Genomic DNA, 22750 nt, shown 5'->3' on the forward strand with positions numbered 1-22750 from the left:
GTTATATGAATGTTTGCCAGGCAGGAATAAATCTAATTTTTGTAAGAACATAGGTCTGATGAGTGTTGCTGATGGATGGAGAAAAAGTTAAGTTTTTCTAGTCTTTGGACAAAGATTTAGCACCAGCAGAGACCTTAAATGTCTTCTAGTATAAACCCCTCATTTTACAGAAGAGGAAACTCAAGCCCAGGAAGGCTGAGTGAATTGCCAAGGGCCACATAGGTAGTATATGACAGAGCAAGCAATGTGAATCCAAGTTCCCTGATTCCACATTCAGCCTTGCCCACTGTATCATACTGCTTCTAAGGTCAGGCACAGGAACTATTGTTTCTTCCCTAAGGATCTGCAGATAAAGGAAGACAGTAATTGATAAACATTTTTACCAAATATGCCTAACACTGTGCTGGGGACAGAAAAGAAATACATGATTTGATATCTGAGATTATGGAACTTGAAATTTAAAATGGAGGAACAATACAAATTAATATGTCACAGATTTAAGAAAGAAAAGAGATGAGCGTGCTTTGGATCAGCTGGGAAAGGAGAAGTCCGTATTCTGATATGTGTACAATTTTGGACCCAAGGCTCAAAGAGTCTGAGCTCCTTAAGAGCTAGGACTGTGTCCTTCTTTACATCTGTGAATGTACTCTCTGCCCAGCACAGGGTACATAGGAGTACTTAAAAAACACTTGTTGACTGACTGAAAGGCCCTGCCTTAACTCAGCTCATTCTGTAATTTATTCTATGAGCTGTTTAACACTGGTCACAAATTAGGCGCCACACTAAATTCATTGTCTGTGGACTTTGTAGTGGCCAGAGGACCAGGTATCATTGTGAATGGAAATACTTAATATTCTACTCACTGTAAATCAAACAATTGGAATAACTTTAAGATGTGAGCTTTGGTGGAACTGTTATTTTCAAAAGGTACAAGAAATAAAAATCCTGTGGGGAACCAAGAAAGCAAGGCCACTCAGCAGTAGCAGCAGCTGCCAAGGAGGTCTACAGTAAGAACTGAAATTTTCTCTGGCCTATGCAAAAGACTTTAGAACAGTCTCCTGGGATTCTAGTGCAACTGGAACATCAGGATTTTCTGTAGAAACAAGATCATGGAAACCTGGGGTTAGAGAGTTGTTTCTACTTTAGCTGAAAGAAGGGACAAGACATTCATTGTAAAAATATCTGTGATGTATGTAAGAAGAGAGCGCAAATCAATGGTATTCGATGTTCTCTAAATGACAAACTGGCTGAAAAATGATAGGAGAACCCGAGCAGCCCTTCCCTGGACAGTGTTCTACCTGTATACCTGTCTTCCTGGAACAAGATGATCTTCAAGCTGCTCTCAATCAATCTTAGCTGATGTCTGAATACAGATAAAAAGCAAGAATCGAAGCCAAATATTTTGTTCTAAAAAATAATTTTAGAGTTGAAGTCTTTTCATGATGTAGGACCCTATCAGAAATTGCAGAGAACAGCTTTTCCACTATCCTCTGAAAAATGACCTTAATCAAGATACCCAATTAAACCTAAACTCGAGGTCCCTAAGCAACTGCCCCCTCCCCTCTGAACCATTCTCACCTCCCTTCCACAGTTCTCTCCAACACAACCTTTTCAGAGCCAGCCAAGCCAAGCCAAGGCTCGCACTGCTCCCACACAGATTCTGCTTTTTCAAGCTATCCTCTGTACTTTTTTTCACGCTATTTTTCTACTGTAGGAAGTACAGTGCCTCCCTCTCCACTCCATTTCTTCAAGGTCCAACTCAAGATTTAACTTTCTCCAAGATGCCAAATTTATGCTCAGCTTTCTTTATTCTGGGTTCCTATGCCCTCCTATTCAATTGATATCACATTATTCTGTATCTATTCCTATGCTGCTTTGTCATCAATTCTCTATTTGTAGATCTTAACCATTCAAGTAACTAGTAAGCTCCACAAGGTTGGGGGTTACATCTTTAATTCTTTTTCTTTTTGTATCTGCCATAGCACCGAGTATGAAACAATGAAAAATATATTCTTCATAAATGCTCTTTAAATGAATTAAAACGAAGTAGTGAAAAGATGCTTCCAAGGCCTTCTTCAAGAGTTGTAGAGGAAGATTGGAAGGCAAAGACTTGGATCCTCCTTAGTATAACAGCCTTGGAGTATCTGCAGCTCTTGCCCTCCAGAAGATGATTAGTTTGCCACCACAAGGAAGGGTTATGACAGGAACTAAACAATTTTTTGAGAACATTTCCAAGAACTTCAAAAGTACACAGTGCACAATATGGGACAGGAGTCCAGGAAGAGGTGGTGTGAAGAAAGTAGTATAATTAAAGCATTTTAACCCTTGAATTTCAAAGTAATGTACAGCACACATCTCCAACTTTCTTGATCTTCTTTACTGGAATAACGACCAGAACTGTATCTCTAACATTGGAGAGATGCTCTGAGGTAAAGGGAAGTAGATCAGATGCACTTACTTATTGCAATGTTGTTTAAGGTGTTTCTTGTAGCTGTCATCATGCAAGACAACTTCAGGGTTGCAGGTGGCCAACCAGTCTGCATTCTTTAACTCTGGAAGTAGCATCTGATTCTTTGTTTTCTTTCCCTTTCTCCCTCTGGGTACTGGGGCAGATAACCCTGTATGGGCACAAGAATGAATGAGGGTTCATAACTGGGTGATGGCATAAAGATTTTGCCTAGCAAACATAAGTATTATGTACATGGTGGCGATCAGACAACATATCTTTTGGCCTAACAGTCTTGGTCTATGATCTACCTGGGACTACAGATGAGCAAGAAACTGATTCCAAACTGGCAGAAACAAAATATAAAAATTTAAAGGACTAAACAATCAACACAATGGTTGGTGCTGATTAAATATGACACAATATCTATCTTCATATAGCTTCCAATCTAATTAAGGAGACAAAACATAGACAAAGCAATTGCAATGGAAATGAAGAGTTAAAGTGTGTGATAATGTCTGTTAAGTGCAAAAGTAGTTCAGATAAAGGTTTATGCTTTAGCAGTATGAAGGGCATCTATGGGGCTGGAGACCAGGCAGAGGTGGTACAAGGACAAAGGTATCATTTCAAATTTCTTGGTAGATGTAGGCTTTGAGAATAGGTAGAATTTGGCGGAGCCAAGATAGCGGAGGGAAAGCAATGACTTGCTTGAGCTCTCCCCCCAAACCCCTCCAAATACCTATAAAAAATGGCTCTAAACAAATTCTAAAGCAGCAGAACCCACAAAAAGACAGAGTGAAACAAATTTCCAGTCAAAGACAGCCTGGATGGTTGATCAGAAAGGTATATTGTGCCAGGCTAGGAGAGGAGCGCAGTTCGGCATGGGTACACAGGCCGAGGCCTCAGAGGACTGAATCTCGGACAGCTGTGGCGGTTTCCAAACTTCTCAACCCAGGAACACCAAAGACAACTTAGAAGGTCAGTAGGAAAAGTCTGCGACTGTGGTGAGAGAGGAGCTAAGTCTCAGCCGCAAGTCTCAAGCACGGCCTGGGGCCGTGGCTGTTTCCTGACCTTTCGGCCCACAGGCTGAGGGGGAATCAAGTGGCTGATCAGAGGGGGATTGCAGGGATCTCTTTGCCGGTGCAGGAATCTCTTGCTTTGCCTGTGCTTGGATCTGGGTCACAGTTCTGAGGGGTGGTCCTAGGGCGAGGAAGAATGCTGGTGTGGTGGAACTTGTTGTGAAGGTGGAGAGAAAACACCTTGCCCCTTATCATAACACCTTGGAAGAATTGAAAATTTTCAGATCCCTAGAAGTATCTCTGAAAACAGCTGTACAAACCCCCAAAGCTTGGGACAGTACATTCTCCACATTGGAAGCAGACTTTTACCTGAACAAAGAGTTTAAAACTCAAGTAATTGGTCGGGATCATGAGTAAGCAGCACAAAAAGAGTCAGACTATATTATTTTACTTTGGTGACAAAGAAGATCAAAACATACAACCAGAAAAAGACAATGAAGCCAAAGCTCCTACATCCAAAGCCTCCAAGAAAAATATAAATCAGTCCCAGGCCTTGGAAGAGCTCAAAAGGGATTTTGAGAAGCAAGTAAGAGAAGTAGAGGAAAAACTGAGAGTGATGCAAGAAAATCATGAAAAACAAGTCAACAGATTGCTAAAGGAGACCCCAAAAAATACTGAAGAAAATAACACCTTAAAATATAGCCTAACCCAAATGGCAAAAGAGGTCCAAAAAGCCAATGAGGAGAAAAATGCCCTAAAAAGCAAAACTGGCCAAACAGAAAAGGAAGTCCAAAAGATTACTGAAGAAAATACTTTCTTAAAAATCAGAATAGAGCAATTGGAAGCTAGTGACTTTATGAGAAATCAAGACAATGTAAAACAAATCCAAAAGAATGAAAAATTAGAAAACAATGTGAAATATCTCATTGGAAAAACAACTGACCTGGAAAATAGATCCAGGAGAGAGAATTTAAAAATTATTGGACTACCTGAAAGCCATGATCAAAAAAAGAGCCTAGACATCATCTTTCAAGAAATTATCAGGGAAAACTGCCCTGATATTTTAGAACCAGAGGACAAAATAGAAATTGAAAGAATCCACCAATCTCCTCCTGAAAGAGATCTCCAAAGGAAAACTCCTAGGAATATTGTAGCCAAATTCCAGAGTTCTCAGGTCAAGGAGAAAATATTACAAGCAGACAGGAGAAAATATTACAAGCAGACAGAAAGAAACAATTCAAGTATTGTGGAAACACAATCAGGATAACATAAGATTTAGCTGCTTCTACATTAACGGACTGCAGGGCATGGAATATAATATTCCAGAGGGCAAAGGAGATAGGATTACAACCAAGAATCACCTACCCAGCAAAACTGACTATAATCCTGCAGGGAAAAAATGGTCATTCAGTGAAATAGAGGACTTTCAAGTATTCTTGATGAAAAGACCAGAGCTCAATAGAAAATTTGATTTTCAAATACAAGACTCAAGTGGAACACGAAGAGGTAAACAGGAAAGAGAAAATCATAAGAGACTTATTAAGGTTGAACTGTTTACATTCCTGCATGGAAAGATGATATTTGTAAGTCATGAGACCTTTGTCAGTATTAAGGTAGTTGGAGGGGAAAAAAATTATATGTACATATATAGATAGATATATAGATAGAGGGCACAGAGTGAGTTGAAAATGAAGGGGTCATATCTGGAGAATAAAATTAAGGGGTGAGAGAGAATTATACTAGAAGGAGAAAGGGAGAGGTAGAACGGGGTAAATTATCTCACAAAAAAAAAACAGAAAAGAAAAGGCTCTTACAGTGGAGGGGAAACGGGGGAAGGTGAGAGGGAATGAGTGAATCTTATTCTTATAGGATTTGATTTAAGGAGGGAATAACATACACACTCAATTGGGTATGGAAATCTGTCTTACCCTAGAGGAAAATGGGAGGGGAAGGGGACAAGAGAGTAGGGGAATGATAGAGAGGAGGGCAGACTGGGAAAGGGGGTAATCAGAAGCAAATACTTCTGAGGAGGGACAGGGTCAAAAGAAAGAATAGAATAAATGGAGGTGGTGGGAGGGTGGGATAGGATTAAGGGAAATAGAGTTAGTTTTTCACAGCATGTCTACTATGGAAGTGTTTTGCATAACTGCACATATATAACCTATATTTAGTGGCTTGCCTTATCAATGAGGGTGTGTGGGGAGGGAGGAAGGGAGAAAATTTGGAACCCAAAGTTTTAAAAACACATGTTTAAAAAAAAGATGTTTTCACATGCAACTGGGAAATAAGAAATATAGGAAATGGGGTAAAGAAATCCATCCTGCCCTACAGGAAAATTGAAGGGAAAGGGAATAAGAGAAAAGGGTGAGAGATAGAAGGGAAGGCAGATTAGGGGGAGGAGTATTTAGATTGCATGCCATCTTGGGGTGGGGGGAGGGGCGAGATGGGGTGAAAATTTGGAACTCAAAATCTTGTGGAAGTAAATGTTGAAAACAAAAAAATAAAAATTACCATAAAAATAAAGAAAGAAAAATTAAAAAAAGAGAATAGGTAGAATTTGGTTACGTAGAAAGAAGGGGGGTGGGGTGGGAAGGGGGAGGAGGATGAGGAAAAGAAGAAGAGGGGAAAGAGAGCAGAGCAGAGATAAGAATGATTCAGATTAAGCAAATCCAAACTCAGAAACAAGAACCAAGTTAATCCTTCCAGCTTTATTGTGCAAGTCTTGGGAGACAGGTAAACTTCAGATGAAGGGTTAAATTAACTTATACAAAATTATACAGATGACAGTTGGCTAGTAAGTTCAAATTCCAGAGAAGCACCAACTAACAATGAGAAAGTCAAGACCTTGCATAACAATGTGGGTCACTTGAAAAGGTAGATCCTAAAAGACAGCCTGCAGGCCAAAAGAGTATGACCTTGACTGTTCTTACCGGAATGGTTCTGGAGAGCCTGGTTCTGTCCATCTTTTGTGGGTGTGATCAGATCCCATATGAAACTCTTAATCTTCTCATCTCCCTTGTAGTGTTTGACACAGTATACCAGGAGAGCCCGGCAGATCATCTCCATGTCCTTTTCATTAAGATGCCACTTGAATCTCCCATGAGTCAGGATATCCTTCCATCGTCCCCACCTGTGGGACAGAAATATCATAGGATATGAGCTATGAAAAACCAAGAATACCAGAGTCACAACATGATGGGAAAAGCCTCAAAAGACCATGAATGACCAAAAATACTTCTAGCTTCTTAATGGGTTATTTGGCTTCTTTTTGCTGGTCTTTACTCGGGCCTGAGGGGTCCCAACAATTGTGTGGTGCATAACTGTGATGTCCAACACACCAGACATTGAGTATTTCACATGAAACCATCAGAACCATAAGACAGGAGGGGCCGGCAATGAAACCAGGTTTAAATGAGTACAAAACCTTCCTAGTAGCTACCCTCTTTGCCTCCAGTCTCTCTAACATCCCCACAATGCCATTACAAAGTGTTATGAGTACAGAGAACCCAAGTGAATAAAGCAGAGTCAAGGTTAAACACCTAGAGCGTGTAGTATTCTTACATCAAGACATGAATGCCAAAGCTTTCTTTTTCCACCCTAGCCAAAGGGGCCATATGAATTTTTCTCATTGACTTTAGCATCTGTTACATGGGGTGCTTTATCCTTCTTGAGTGAAAAGCAGATAGAAATAAAAAAGAGAACCAAGCAGTAAGCTGGTTATGGAGGTGAGAATGAGAGCAGAAGATAAAATCCTGGTGAGTAAAACACTGAGTGAAGTTCACAGTAACCCAAGGGAACTCTAAGGTAAAACTTTGTTCTGCTTTAATGGTTCCCTGACAAGGAATGGAATATCAGTGAGACTTCAGAAAACACCCAAAGCCAGGGCTGACAGGACCTGTTAGATATCCCCAACAAACCCTGTGGGAGTAGAGTGACAGGGAGGAACAGGCAGGCATAACAGATACCCACCCGAAGATGAGCAGGTTCTTCTCTACCCGGAAGCATTCTGCCCGGAGGTAGCGCCGGGTTTTCTCGTTTAGCCGCCTCGATCGGGTGGGCCTTTCATCAGAGTCACTGTCTAACTCAGAAAATTCCATCAGCTCGTCCTCCTCAAAGGAGTTGTAGTGTTTGGTCTGCTTTCTCACACGGGGCCGGTCGATCACTAAGCTTTCCTAGGGACAGAGAGGGGGCTGTTGTGGGAGAAGCACCTCTTCTCTCTCTCGTTCTCTCTTTCTTTCTTTCTCATCCACACACACAGCAGTGATCCTTTGCCAGCCCTCTTTGCATCTAAAAGAGCCATTTTCAGGCACCAACCCTGGGCCCTGCCTGCCTCCCAAAGCATAAATCTTATCATAGCAGGAAGAGTAGGAGGAATTCTCTTAAATAAGTCTGCCACCCCATAACAAGAAGAGTGAATTTCTTTGTTTTTCTGGTTTTTGTTTTTGTTTTTTTCTGAATAAGTGTGCTCCCCAGTCCTTAGTGCTGTCCAGAGCTATCTGCTGTTGCTGCAACCAGTCTTACAGAGGTTCAGAAAGATAAAGTGCCCATGAGATCCAAAGTGGCAGTTTGATCTTGCCAAGAGAAACTATAGTGGTGACCCCAGTTGCTTAGCTTAGAACGCAGAGAGCAAGCTGAACTCTGGAGATGCTGTTAGTCGCCCTTCTGTCTATCTCACCCTGATTCATTATCCATTTTCCAATGACAATGCCTTAGATAGTGGAACTATAGAAAAGTCTTTCACAGAAATATCCTTTCTAGCTCTAGGATTTCACCTATTGATACAGCTTTAAAGGCCATTTTCCTCAAGGTCAGCCTGCTGGCTGACTTTACTGACTTTACTACCCCTACCGCCCACAGCTCAGGTCTTCCCTTTTGATTCCTGTAGTGTCTTCCATGCCTGCATCATGGGCTAAAACCAAACTTAAAGATGAGCAACAAAACTGTTTATTTCGTCTAAAAGTCTTGCTTCATGTCACTAAGGACATAATGGTTATTTTCCTCCCCTATATCAAAGAGAGAGGAACCTGATTATAAAACAATGGGTGAGTTTTAACAAGGAGGCAACAAACACACTACGGTAGAAAGAATGCTGGAATTGGAGCCAGAAGACCCTTACAAACTGTGTGACCCTTAGTTTCACCCTCAGCAAGATATGATTATACTTGCCCTGCATCATGGGATTGTTGTGAGGAAAGGGCTTTGTAAATCTCCAAGTAAATGTGAAGTCCTTTTATTTATTTTAAAGCCTTTAACATAGTTCTTGAAATCATCTGGTAAGCTCAGCTGTGGCTGTAGAGGGGGTATTGCGAAGTATAAGCAGGTGTGCCTCTGTGTACTATATTTATTTTAAGGTGAGCTGATAAAGTGAGGGACAGAGATTCATAAAAACTAACAAACAGAAAGACTTGGAGGAAAAGGGCTGAACTGCCTCCTGTGCCTTAACTCATTACTTGATGCACTATCCTAATTTTAACAGTGAGCTCTTTGTCATAGTAAGTATTAAAGCAGGGAGTAGATGATCCTCTCTTAGAGATGCTGTGAAGGGAGAAGGGCTGGACTAGCTGACCTCTAAGGTACTAAATCTAAGGGTCTATGGTGCTAAGTCTTCCACATCATTACCAGGATAGCAGTATTCACTAAATTATGGTCCATGGAACAAACATTCATTCCTGGTTCCCATTTAAAAAAGTGGAAGAATTTACTACATCATGAGAACTCTAAGTGACTGTATGAAGCAGGAATGAAGAGCAATCTGTGAGGCCATCCAGGACCAATCCAGGACAGGCAGCTACGGTTCATAAGCTCCTCCTGGGTCATTTGCTTTTTCCATGAACTCTGTTCTGAGCTCTGGAGCCCCCTGTCCTAATTCCCTAGTGCTGCATGTCCCCTAACCCATAGAAGGAATTTAGTTTGATAACAGTGATTGGGTCAGAAAGGGAAAAAATCCAGAAGTAATAAGCTAGAAGGTAGCAATAAAACTCTTCAATTAGAAAACTACTTGATAATAGATGCAGTTCATGTGAGCATTATAAAACTGCAAATCATAGAAATTATATTGAAAATATATCTTTGCTAACTATGCTATACACCTGGTATGTGGCTCTTGGGGAAACTTCTACCACAAGTCTAAGCTATAAAGAAAACCCCAGGCTTTTTCTATTTACCTATCCCTTCTAAAAGCAGACATTTTCAGAGCTGTGCTAGTCATTGGATGGTTGGTTGCTTCTAACCCCACATTATTCAAAGGCAGCAGAGCACAATGAAAAGCACATGGGCTCTGGGTTTCTGCCACTGACTGCCTCCCTGGAACCTCGGACAAGTCACTTAGCAGCTCTAGGTCTTTGCTTCCTCATATGCAAAATGAAGACATTGGACTAGATGACCTCCAAGATCACTTCAAACTCTAAAGCTTTAAGGCCATGACCAAAAAGAAGTGGTTTTTTGTTTCTTTTATTTCAAGGAATTCAGCTCTCTATCAGAAGAATGAACACTTAGAAATAGGAACTACATTTTAAGTAATCCACGTAATTCTTTTCACCTTTCAGGGACCCAAAAAGGGAGGAAAAAGTACAGGGAAAAGGTGGACAGCTGCGAATGCCCCTTTGGAATCTTGAGTAATATTTTCATTGTGTTTGTATCTAAGTAGGACACGTTGTGGAGGTAAAATGTAAATAACATTGAGCTGGGAAACAGAAAAGTTGGATTTTAAGACCTGATTCTTCCACTAACCCACTACATGATCTAGGGCGCTTCTCTGGGACTCAAATTCTTCATCCATAAACATAGACATGCATGGCACACTTCATTAGGGTGTATACACTTGGATTTTTTTTAAGGTTGACATTTATTGAATATTCAAATATAAAGGCCATTTTTATTCATTAAATAAACTAAGCTAAAACTTAACTTTAAAAAATTAATAACTAAACTGTATTAAAAATGAACTTTTTAAAAAAATGCAAACTTTATAAAATGAGACACAAAATACCAATTAAAAGTAAAGATATTAGAGCATGCCTGGAAAGGCAAGGGGGTGTGGATCACATGATCACTAATGCTCTCTTTTGGCACTAAAATTCAGATTTGAATTCCCCACAGTAACTTAAGTTCTGGGTATATTTTTGTTCCGATGTTTTGTCCTAACAAAACAAAAATACACAAACATAAACCAAAATATATTTGACCCTCTACCTTCTCATTCTTTGCATCGGTGTCCAATTCAGCTATTTTAGCCCATTTCTGCCAAAAGTTGGGATCATCTAAGGAAATGTCAGTCCTATTCCCTGAAGCCACAAAGCTAGCCTGTGAAGAAGATAACAGCAAATCAATAAACTGCAGTCAAAGAGTATGAACTAGTAACACACTTGAGTTATTTCACACACATTCAAAACCAAAACTTTCAACAGAATGCCACAGATAAAGGTATATGATGCTCAAGTCTATTCATTTATTAAAAGCCAGCGTAAAAAGCTTCATTTTGATCCACAGATTCGCTGAATAGTAACTCAAATCTGAACATTCCAACTCAACCTAGTTCTCTTCAAATAAGAAAAAAAAAACATTTTTGCCGCTGTTTTTCAGTCATGCCCTACTCTTCATGACCCATCTAGGGTTTTCTTAGCAAAGACACTGGGGTGGTTTGCTATTTCCTTCTCTAGCTCATTTTAAATCAAAGAATTGAAGCAAAAAGGTTAAGTAACTTGCCCAGAGTCATAAGTGTCTGAGACCAGATTTGAACTCAGTAAGTTGTCTTCCTGACATCAGGCCCAGCATTCTATCCATTGAGCCATCTAGCTACCCCCCATATCTAGAGGCAGCAACCTTGCAAGGGTTAACTCTAGAGAAGGACTACTTGGCTTTTATTTTCACTGAAAGCATTATTATCATTCTCTTTATAAAATTAAAGCATAAGGTATCCTGATGAAAAATAAATCAAATACTGCAAGAGAAAAGGGCTCTTTCCTCTGGGCTATAGAAAAATGGGGATCTAGGCAGCCACACAATGCTGAGAAATCATTTTGCTATGGTATAAAGAGCACTGAGCTACAAGTCTGAAAACCTGGGTTCAAATCTGGTCTCTGCCACTTACCAGGTAAGTGAGCAAGTCAGTTAACATTGCAAAGTCTAATTCCTTATTTGTGAAATGGGGAACATAATACCTACCTCACAGGGGATGTTGTGATATTAAGACAATGTATGTAAAGAGCTTTATAAATATATGTTATCATCATGTTATTACTGTCAATATCTCGGGTGAAATACCTATTCCCGTGGAACTAAAAACACATAAACACACACAATATAAACCTTCATTATTTTTTAGAACTAAACTGTCCATAAGAATTTCTATTCTTAGACATTAATCAAGGAATATTCATTCATATAATATTTCAAGATTCAAATGTACCCCGACTGGAATATATCTATGGCCCACATCACCAAGATACTTGTTATTCTGAACACTAAACTTCAGTTTGAAATGGTCTTCTGTCTTGTCTGGGATACTACATTTTGCTACCACATACAGACCTGAATTTTTGAAATGAGCAGCAGTTGAAATGAGTGTGTATAACCACACACTCTCATATGGACTCCAATACATTTTTGTGTGTATTTACAATTAAGAGAATCAGAATCTTGGGTGGTAAAAGCCGAAGGAAAAAACTGCCTGAGCCAGAAAAGACTGATGGCAAGTGGGCAGGAGAGGAATTAAGTGATTAGCAAAAAAGCTCTGTACCTTGGCAAAGGTAGATCCCTTTCCTTCAGACTGGATGGTGATGGTGTGGGTTCTTCTTTGTAGGATCTGATCTATATCTTCTTCACAAAATTTGGAACCTTCATCTTCTTCATCCATTAAGGCTCCATAAGCTCCTTTCCGAAGCAAGTCCTCCACCTCCATCTTTGTGAGCTGCTGTACCTAAACCACCCCCCCCCAAAAAAAGAAAAAGAAAAGGCATTTGCCAAAGTGAAAAGAAAAAACACTGTTTTTAAGGAATTAAAATTTTAAGGAATTTAAGAAATTAATTTACACTGAAGTTGACAATTCTTTCTACTACAGACTTGTGATATAACGCAAGTTCTGAGCATGACACAATGCCGCAGGATTTAGCGGATCAGGGCTGTTGCCAAATATCACAAAAATTAATAAAATAAAATTCATATACATATTCCTGAAAAGGGCAGAATTGCCATTTTGATTTCTCCAGTTATCCTTAAAAAATGTCCTGATGGGAAAAACTTACATGAATTAATACAAAGTAAGCTGAGCAGAACCTGGAGAATATTGTACACAGTAATGCAATACTGTATAACGATCAACTATGAATGACTTAGCTATTCTCAGCAATACAATGATCCAAGACAATTCTGAAGAACTCATGATGAAAAATGTTAATCACCTCCAGCAAAAGAACTGATGTAGTGTGAATGTAGATCGAAACATATTCTTTTTTACTTTATATTTAATTTTTTTTTTGTCTGAGTTTTCTTTCATAACATGAATAAAATGGAAATGTGTTTTGCACAACTGTACATTTAGAGTCTATATCAAATCACTTGCCTTCTCAATGATGAGGTAAAAGGAAGAATTTAAAACTCAAAATTCTTAAAAAACAAAGGTTGAAAATCTTTACAGGGGCAGGTAGGTGGTGCAATGGATAGAATACCGGCCCTAGAGTCAGGAGGACCTGAGTTCAAATCTGCCCTCAGGCATATAACATGTACTAGCTGTGTGACCCACTGCCTAACCCCCCACCCCAAAAAAAACCTTTACATATTATTGAAAAAAAATTTTTTTTTAAATGTCCAGATGTGCCATATGAGCTAGCAAAGGGTGATTTATACAAGTACATTGGGACCACAGATTCAGAGCTGGGAAGGGACCTGAAAGTTCACTGAGTCAAACCTCCTCATCTGTAAGATGGGGAAACTATGGACTAAAAAGGCTAAATATTGGAAGTAACATCAGTTTTTGTATTAAAAAGGCTCTCCTTTCTTAACTTATTCTCACTGTTGAAGCACTTTTGTTTATGCCCCTCTTGTGCTCTTCCTATATTCTACTTTATAACATAATATTTATGCATGTATTTTATCTATGCTCCTGGAGTTTTAGTTCTGCAGGAGAACATAGCGTGTTTGTTGTTGTTTTTTAAATCTTCTGTCTTCCTGACTGGCGAGCAGTTAGTAAGTGTCTGATTAATGAATGCTGAATACTGCTGAGGTATGATAACTTCAACAAGTTGTTACAAATAAGAAATAAAGAAAGAAAACCCTATTTCCTGGTAAGAATGTGGGCTTTCTTTGTGCCAATTATCACACACTAAAACTATTACATTTCCTATCCTGCACTGATGATTTGATGTACTCATTACTCATTAGAGTAACAAGACACAGCAACATTTGAAAATTTTAACTTAAAATAGCACGGTGTCCTGTTTCAAAGACATTTTAGTTGTCTGTATTTTACAACATGCACAAGTTAAACTCCAGGGAACAAGGTTCCTACCTCAAGTCATTCAGGTTTTTTCCTTCTTCATATTATTTTATTATATTGGGAAATCAGTTGTGAGCATTGACCAACTATTTAAGCTGTTCTTTCTTTTCCTAATTTAATATTTTATTTTTTTCCAATTACATGTAAAGACATTTTTTAACATTCATTTTTTTAAAATTCTGAGTTCCAAATTCTCTCCCTTCCTCCTTCCTTTCCCCACTCATAGAGAAGGCAAGCAATTTGATACAGGTTATACATGTGGAGTCATGCAAAACTTATTTCCATATTAATCATGTTGTGAAAGAAAACGTAACACCCCCCACCAAAAAAAAGAACAAGAAAAATAAAGCAAAAAAAAGTATCCTTTGATCTGCATTCAGACCCCATTGGTTCTTTCTCTGGAGATGGACAGCATTTTGCATCATTAGTCCTTTGGAATTATCTTGGATCACTGTACTGCTGAGAATAACTAGGTCATGTTACTGTTACTACGTACAATGTTCTCATGGTTCTGCTCATTTCATTTTGCATCATTTCATGTAAGTTTTTTCAGGTTGTTCTGAGAGCATTCTCTCATCATTTCTTACAGTACAAGAATATTCCATCACAATCACATACTACAACCCATTCAGCCACTACCCAATTGAAGAGCAGACCCTCAATTTCCACCATTAAAAGAAATGCTAGAAATATGTGTATATATATGTTCTTTTCCTTTTTGTTTTTTTCTCTCTTGGGATATAGACCTAGTGGTGGTATTGCTGGGTCAAAGGAAAGGCACAATTTTATAGCTCTTCAGGTATAGTTCCAAATTCTTCTTCAGAATGGCTGGATTAGTTCACAACTACACCAACAATGCCTCAGTGTCTCAATTTTCCCAAATCCTTTCCAACATCTGTCATTTTTCTGTTTTGTCATATTAGCCAACCTGGTAAGTATGGGGTAGTACCTCAGAGTTGTTTTAATTTGCATTTCTCTAATCAATAGTGACAGAGCATTTTTTAATATGACTATAGATAGCTTTGATTACTTCATCTGAAAACTGTCTATTCATATCCTTATTTATCAATTGGGAAATGGCTCTTATTTTTATAAATGTGATTCATTTCTCTATATATTTGAGAAATGAGGGCTTTATCAGAGAAATTTGCTGTAAATTTTTTTTCACACTTATGATTACTGTGTATTCCCCTCTGACCTATTCTCTCTCTCTCCTTCCCCCTTCCCCCTCTCCCCTTTCACCCTGTCCATCCTCAAAAATGTTTTGCTTCTGACTATCACCTCCTCCAATCTGCTCTCCCTTCTATTAGCTGCCTCCTTCCTTCTCTTATCCCCTTCTCTTCCTACTTTCTTATAGGGTAATATAGATTTCTATACCCAACTCCCCATATTCCCTCCCACTGTAAAAGCTCTTTCATATATCTTTTATTGAGATACTTTATTCCACTCTACCTTGCCCTTTCTTCTTCTCCTATTTCATTCCTCTTTCTCATCCTTTAATTTTATTTTTTTAGATATCATATCATATTCAACTCTACCTGTGCCCTCTGTCTATATAGACTCCTTCTAACTGTCCTAATAATGAGAAAGTTCTTTGGGGTTACAAGTAGCATCTTCCCATGTAGGGACGTAAACAGTCTAACCTTATGGAATCCCTTATGATTCTCTTTTCCATGTAATTTCTTATGTTTCTCTTGAGATTTGTATTTGAAAGTCAAATTTTCTATTCAGCTCTGGTCTTTTCATCAGGAATGTTTGGAATTCTCTATTTCATTAAATATTCATCTTCTCCCCTGAAGGATTATACTCAGTTTTACTGGGCAGGTGATTCTTGATTGTAGTCCTTGCTACTTCGCCCTCCGGAATATCATATTTGAAGCCCTCTGATTTTTTAATGCAGAAGCTACTAAATCCTGCGCTATCCTGACTGTGGCTCTGTGATGTATGGATTTTTTCTGGCTGCTTGAAATACTCTGTCCTTGACCTGGGACCTCTGGAATTTGGTTATAATATTCCTGGGAGTTTTTATTTTGGAATCTATTTCAGGAGGTGATCGGTGGATTCTCTCCATTTCTAGAGTATCAGGGCAGTTTTACTTGATAATTTCTTGAAAGATGATGTCTAGGCTTTTTTTTGATGATGGCTTTCAGGTAGCCTAATAAGTCTTAAATTATCTCTCCTAGATCTATTTTCCAGGTCAGTTCAATAAGATATTTCACATTTTCTTCTGGGTTTTTTTTTCATTCTTTTGATTTTGATTGTTTCTTAATGTCTCATAAAGTCTAATGACCTTCCACTTGCCCGTTTCTAACTTTAAGGAATTATTTTCTTCGGTGAGCTTTTGTACTTCTTTTTCCATTTAGCCAATTCTGCTATTAAAGGGGTACTTTTCTTCAGTGAATTTTTGTAACTCTTTTTCCATTTGGTCAATTCTGTTTTTTACGGAGTATTCCTTGGTGAATTTTTTATATAATTTTTTTCATTTGACCAATTCTGCTTTTCGTGTTATTTTCTTCAGTATTTTTTAATGCCTCTTTTACCAAGCTTTTGATTCTTTTTATTTTTTTCATGATTTTCTTGCATCATTGTCATTTCTTGATTTTCAAATCCTTTTTGAGCTCTTCTAGGAATTCCTTCTCGGCATGACAGCAATTCACATTTTTCTTTGAGGCTTTGGATATGGCAGTTTTGACTTTGTTGTCTTCTTTTGAGTTTGTGTTTTGATCTTCTTTTTCACCATAGTAACATTCTATGATCAGGGTTTTTTTTTTTGGTGGTTGTTGTTTCCTCATTTTCCCAGAATATTTCTTGACTTTTTACTCTATGTTAAAGTGGGTCTCCGCTCCTGGGGTAGAGAGGGCACTGTCCCAAGCTTCAGGCCTTTCTTACTCTCAGGTTAAATGACTTGTCCAGGGTCACAGAGCTAGTAAGTGTTTAAGGCCAGATCTGAACTCAGGTCTTCCTGATTCCAGGCTCAGCTCTCCATCTACTGTACCACCTAGCTGCCTCACAAAAAAGGTTAAGAACCCCTGATCTAAATAAAGCTTAATAGTTAACCAGGCAATGACTATAACCTACTTTGAAATACAGGGGTAGACTACATAGAACTAACAATGCTTTAAATGAGGCAAGTGAATACTTGCCTGGAACCAAGGAGTTAGGCTTGCTAGGATCCTGACAACAGGCAAGAAAAGCCCACATTACTCCATAACACTCAGTGCAGCTGCAGGAATGACATTCAGAAAACACAGGTGGTTATACTCACCCCATTTGTGCTTCCCTTTCGATTAATGTCCTGCAGGATAGCTTTGTCCAGCCCCAACTTCAGACTGGCTTTGTCAAACATTTCTCGTTCATAGGAATTTCGAGTGATGAGACGGTAGACCTTCACAGCCTTGCTTTGACCTATTCGGTGACAGCGAGCTTGAGCCTAGTGGAATTAAGAAGGTCAAAGAACACATTAATTCCCTTATCTGATTAACTTCGAAATTTTGTAGCTTTTACCACCACACTGCTTATAACTAGCCCATTTTTTTCTACTCACATGACCATACTTCCTGGTTCTGGCCCTCATCACGTGTCCCCGAGACTATTGTTTCCTAACTGTTTTTTCTACATTATCTCTCCCTTTTCCAATCCATCCTCCTCCACACACCTGCCAATGTTATTCCTAAAGTCCAAGCACAATCCATGTTGATCATCAGCCCAAGAATCTCAAGCAGTGGGTCCTTTATGGCTCTAGAACAAAATACAAACTCCTCTTTGACATTTTAAGCCCTTCATGGCCTAGGGAAAATCTAATTTTTTAAACTTATTACACACTACTTCTATTCAAGTACTCTTAAGATCCAGACAAATGAGGCCTTGCTCTTCCTTGATCATTATAGCTTAAATTCCCCACCTCCTGTCTCTGTCTTAGCAGACTGTTTCCCATGCCTGAAATATAGTTTCCTTCAAAGCTTAGCTGAGGTTTTCCCTAACCTCCCTAGCCTCAGCCAACTCCCTATTACCTTGGTATATTTTGCATTTATTATATGTGTGTATTTTTTTCCTCTGATAGACTGCAACTTCCTTGAAGAGAGAGATGGTTCCATTTTTTTGCATTCTAACCCCATAACCTAACATGCAGTAGGTGCTTAATAAATGCTTATTGATTTAACAGACAGAAGCTGTATTTCCCACTATAAGGAACTATTTAATATAGAAGAATATGCCTGATTTTTTTAAAAAATCAATGTAGGCAGCTAAATTAAAGCTAAACTCTCTCAAGTAGTCACTCTGGAAAGCCATATGCTTATTCTAATAGTGCTGCTATTGCTCAAAATATTTTTGGGAATTCCTTTGTTGGCAATGCTTTCAGGGACTGAGGCACATTCTTTGGAATTTGCTAAGTGGTAACATCATCTGAAAATAATTAGATTTTTTGAAATAATCTAAAGTCATTCAGAGACAGATCTGGTATAAAAAAAGGCAAGTGATAAAATTGAGTAACATAACTTTATTCAAAATTAAGACATGTTTGCAAAGCAATGAGACCAATTTTCTTGTGTTACTTACAAATTGGCCCTATACACAACTTATAAATATGAACTCGAGAAACATTCTGAATAAAAACTGTTGAATACAGGTGAGGATAATCTTTATCTGAATGACTCAATGTTGGTATATTTGTTGTTTCAGGAATAGCCCAAATTACAAATGTCTCTAAAACATTATAGAAGGCTTCTACAGAGTCTATGTTTTCTAAATCTGAAAATCTGAAAATGAGATAAGAATGCAATACTGATTCAAGATCAGGAAAGCAAAAGAAATTAGTCCATGCATAATTTCTTTGGGTCATAGTTCCTCATTAACAACAGAACTGAACTATGGAAGTGTTGGAATTTGTGTTGATAAAAGAGTAGCCACATCAATGAAATTATGGATTTCTTAAAAAAAATAGCCAATTTGAATTAATGTTGCAATTCAAAGTAGAAAGCAATGAATCCTTTTTAGTTGGAAGGCTTAATGTTTCCATCTTAAGTTTTCCTACCTGACAGAAACTACTGACCTAGATATCTAGTGCTCACTACACTATTGGGCAGAAGCACCCTTTTACAGCATGAACTTGGGCCTACTACCTTTAGTTTATGGATTTTAGGGGTGACCAAGAGAAATATTTATCAACGTTACAGTTACCTGCAAATCATTTTGTGGGTTCCAATCTGAATCAAAAATGATGCAGGTGTCAGCAGCAGTGAGATTGATACCAAGGCCTCCTGCTCGGGTGCACAGGAGAAAGACAAAGCGATCTGAGTCTGGCTTACAGAAACGATCGATAGCAGCTTGGCGCAGGTTTCCTCGTACTCGGCCATCAATTCGTTCATATGTGTACCTGGAGGAACCCAAGAAGAATTAAGAGTTTAAGCAGCAAATAAGCACATTTTAAAGGGAGAATAGTTAAAAACACAGGAACCTATTTATTGGGCTAATACTTTAAATGTTATCCTTCTATATACACACGACAACCCAATGGCCAAAAAGGAATCTTTTTTGCAAAATCTAAAAGTTATTACCCACTATTACACTGGGTAACAATATCTTCCTCTGAAACATCAGTTACTAACTAACATTAGTAACAAAATTTGAAAGAGGGAAAGTTAAAAAGAACCGGAATAATACTTATCTCCTTTATAAAGGCCGAACAACAAAGTCAACCCCAAATATATTCCGTGGCTTAATTTTATATAATCCTCAGTATAATTTTTCTTTTAAGGGAAAGTCAGATGTGACTCAAATCTGATCATAAGACTCAGGCAAAAGTCTTAGGAAACTACTTATAATATTAAGCAAAAAACCTCAGGGTCAATGAAATTTAAATAATTAAACAAAACCCTGCCACCTTTTATAGTAGGTTGAAAATGATAATCACTTCCCACCAAGACCTTACTCAAGGATCTACTCAGACGCCTCACTGTGTGACTTAGGTTGAGTTGGTCATTGTTACGTTGGCCCTGGTTACCCTAGAATACTTTATGATTTAGGAAGAAAGTATATACTAAAATCCCTGAATCTCCAAATGATGATAAATTCTTTGAGTAAAAGCAAAATTTTGAAGACATATGGGTAAATGATCTTCTAAGGCTGTGTGGGTAGGTAGAAAAATGACAGGTGAATACCAATGTGAAAAAAGGGTGGGCTGGGGTGGAATACTGCAGTTAGCAAAATAATCCAAATCATATTTTGAAGATTAATGAGCGTGCTTATCAAATAGGAAAGGAAACACTGTAAACTTAACAAACTAAAGTCTAGAAGTGAGTACCAGGAAAACATCAGTTATAACATGAAAAGATCAATAGTGGAGGTAATTTTCAATAATTCTTTGGAAAAAATATCAGTGAAGACAGGATTAACACAGATGGCCTTCAAGATGTTTATCAACGACCAGAATATGGATAACAGAAACAAAGTAAATATATAATTTTAACACAAAATGATGAAAAAGAAAGGAATCTGTAAATGGTATTGGAAGAGTTTATATACCTTGTTCCAAATAAATACATGTAACAGAACATGTGCAAAAACAGTACTACATGTCAGTAAATTATGCCTGTATGAAAATCTATGAACTAGAGGTAAAAGCACAATGAAGGGCAATTAGAAGAAGAAAATCATAAAAGACAAAAGTACTACTGCTAAAGGAACATATTTTAAACTTAGTCACATAAAGTGGTGATAAAGAACATCTCAACTATGCAGTCATTTGCCAGATGTTCCTTTCTGTTAAAAACATAATAAATTCTTGATTTGGTAGATTACTAGATGGCTAATTAATTTACGAATGTTAACATAAGGGATGTTGATAGTGCTGTGTTTGAGGGCTCCCTGCTTTGCCTTGCTCGATAAAGTCACACAGATAAAGCCACATTTCAGATTTTGATGATGACACATGAGGCTATATATATTTATATATAGGGACAGCATATTCTCTCTCAAGGGTTCCCAACCTTTTTTGATTCTTCCATCTTATCGGTAAATCTTCCCTAGGTTAGGGAGTAATATTTCCTATTCAATATGCAAGGAAATAAATTCTAGAGTTTACTATGCATGTACATGTAAGAAACAAAAAAAAAAGATTAGTTTTTTTTTTAAACTTTTATTCAACATATAACAACGTGGTTTGGTATCAAAAAGTTGTTAAATGCTTACTGAATAAATCAAATAAATTAGTAAGACCCTTGATTCTATTTCTTGTCAACCAACAGTTTTATTCTTGGTATAGTTTTTGAAAGTGATTCCTACATATCATGTTCAGCTTCTAGTTTGTTTCTTACTTTGAACTTGATTAAAAATAGGACTGAGAATGCTGATTCACAAAGATAATTTGTTATAAAGGGAATTAAAGTTTTATAAGCATGCTTAGTAAGAATGGGTTACTTTGCCAAGGGAACATCAAAAATTATGTTAACTTGATTGATGGAAAATTCTTTAGAATTTTGGCTATTAACAAGTTCAATTAGTTTCTGGTTTTGTTTTGTTTTTTCTATACCAGCCTGACTTTTTTTTTCCCAGCTCAATATGTAAGGGGTTTTGTATTAAAACCTCATTCATCTTGTTTGACTGAGTGCAATTATTTCTTCAACTATCTTTTTCAGAGGCAATAAAATGCTTTCTATTTTCCCACCTCATCCCAACTTTTTGCCCTCCAATCCACAACTTTTTTCCACTAACTGCTACCTACTTTTGGAATATTTAAATAGAATAATATAGTTATCTACCAAATATTCTCCATGCCCCCATGACAAGCTTCTTGTATTCTCCTTTGGAATATACATACTCTGGTGAGGTTGGTAACCCCTATGGTATTTGAAAGAAATTAGAATTCAAAAATGATCAGCTCCAACTGGAAAGATAGGTTGAAACCAAATAAAGTTAATACAAATCCCAAGTTTCATTAGAAAAGGAAAGTAAAAGTTTCAATGTACTCTGCAATGGGCAGGCCACATATGGCCATTCATTACTAGGAATCATATTTTAAAAGCAATGATGACAAATTTGTAGTTTATCCAGAAAAGGAAAAACTAGATATCAAGGGGTCTAGAAATTGTCATAGGAGGAAGTGTTGAAGGAAATGGAGATGTTTACCCTGAAAAAGAGAATACGCAGGGTGAAGATAATCACTATCTTTAAACACAGTAGGCATGCTTTGAGGATGAAGGAGTATCCTTATTCCATGTGACTCCAAGAAGCCAAACTAGGATGAATGGGTAGAATAAAGGTTGATTTGGGTTCAAAAACTAACAATTATACCTGACCCAAAATAGAACAGGCTGTCCTGTAAAATAAGGTTGTTATACAACTACAGATAGAAATTTTTTTTCATCTAGGGCAAAAACAGTTGAGTGGGAAGAGACAGGGTATTTCATGGGATCAGATAACAGAAGAGGGATTGAGAGCTGGGGGAAGAAACAGGTTGGGAAGAGGGGTGCCAGAGTGACAGAATTCTGGCTGCAAGGCTGTGTCATATAGAAGCACCATTGTGGACAGTGGTTGCCACAAGAAAGAAGAACACAACCCTAACTATGCACCTGCCCCTTCACCCCCATGTTGGGGCCTTGAGGCAAGGCTCCGCTTGCCATCTGCTAGTTCTGACTTAACATTCTATCGATGAAATACTCAAAACCAGGCACTATGTGATCAAGGATTTTATAAGGAATTCTTGCACTGAGTGAGCAATTAGAATAAACGACCATTCAGGGCCCTTCTAATTACCTATTTTGTGCTTTTATAATTCTATGTTCTCCTAAGATACAT

General features: G+C 38.0%; 1 protein-coding gene across 5 annotated transcripts in view; it reads right to left on the bottom strand.

Annotated features, from left to right (window-relative positions):
* The window catches only part of CHD6 (chromodomain helicase DNA binding protein 6), a 185591-nt gene that overhangs the window by 45161 nt on the left and 117680 nt on the right, over positions 1-22750 (bottom strand). For all 5 annotated transcript variants that reach the window (XM_027867341.1, XM_027867339.1, XM_027867342.1 and 2 more), the window contains exons 16-22: positions 19136-19331; positions 17223-17387; positions 12203-12382; positions 10657-10767; positions 7435-7637; positions 6396-6595; positions 2459-2618 (exon numbers count right to left, since the gene is read on the bottom strand). In XM_027867341.1, the coding sequence (XP_027723142.1) occupies positions 2459-2618; positions 6396-6595; positions 7435-7637; positions 10657-10767; positions 12203-12382; positions 17223-17387; positions 19136-19331 (1215 nt within the window). The remainder of the gene's footprint in view (positions 1-2458; positions 2619-6395; positions 6596-7434; positions 7638-10656; positions 10768-12202; positions 12383-17222; positions 17388-19135; positions 19332-22750) is intronic.

The sequence above is a fragment of the Vombatus ursinus genome, unplaced genomic scaffold (genome assembly GCF_900497805.2).
Source record: "Vombatus ursinus unplaced genomic scaffold, bare-nosed wombat genome assembly UNPS02014785.1, whole genome shotgun sequence".
NCBI lineage: Eukaryota > Metazoa > Chordata > Mammalia > Diprotodontia > Vombatidae > Vombatus > Vombatus ursinus.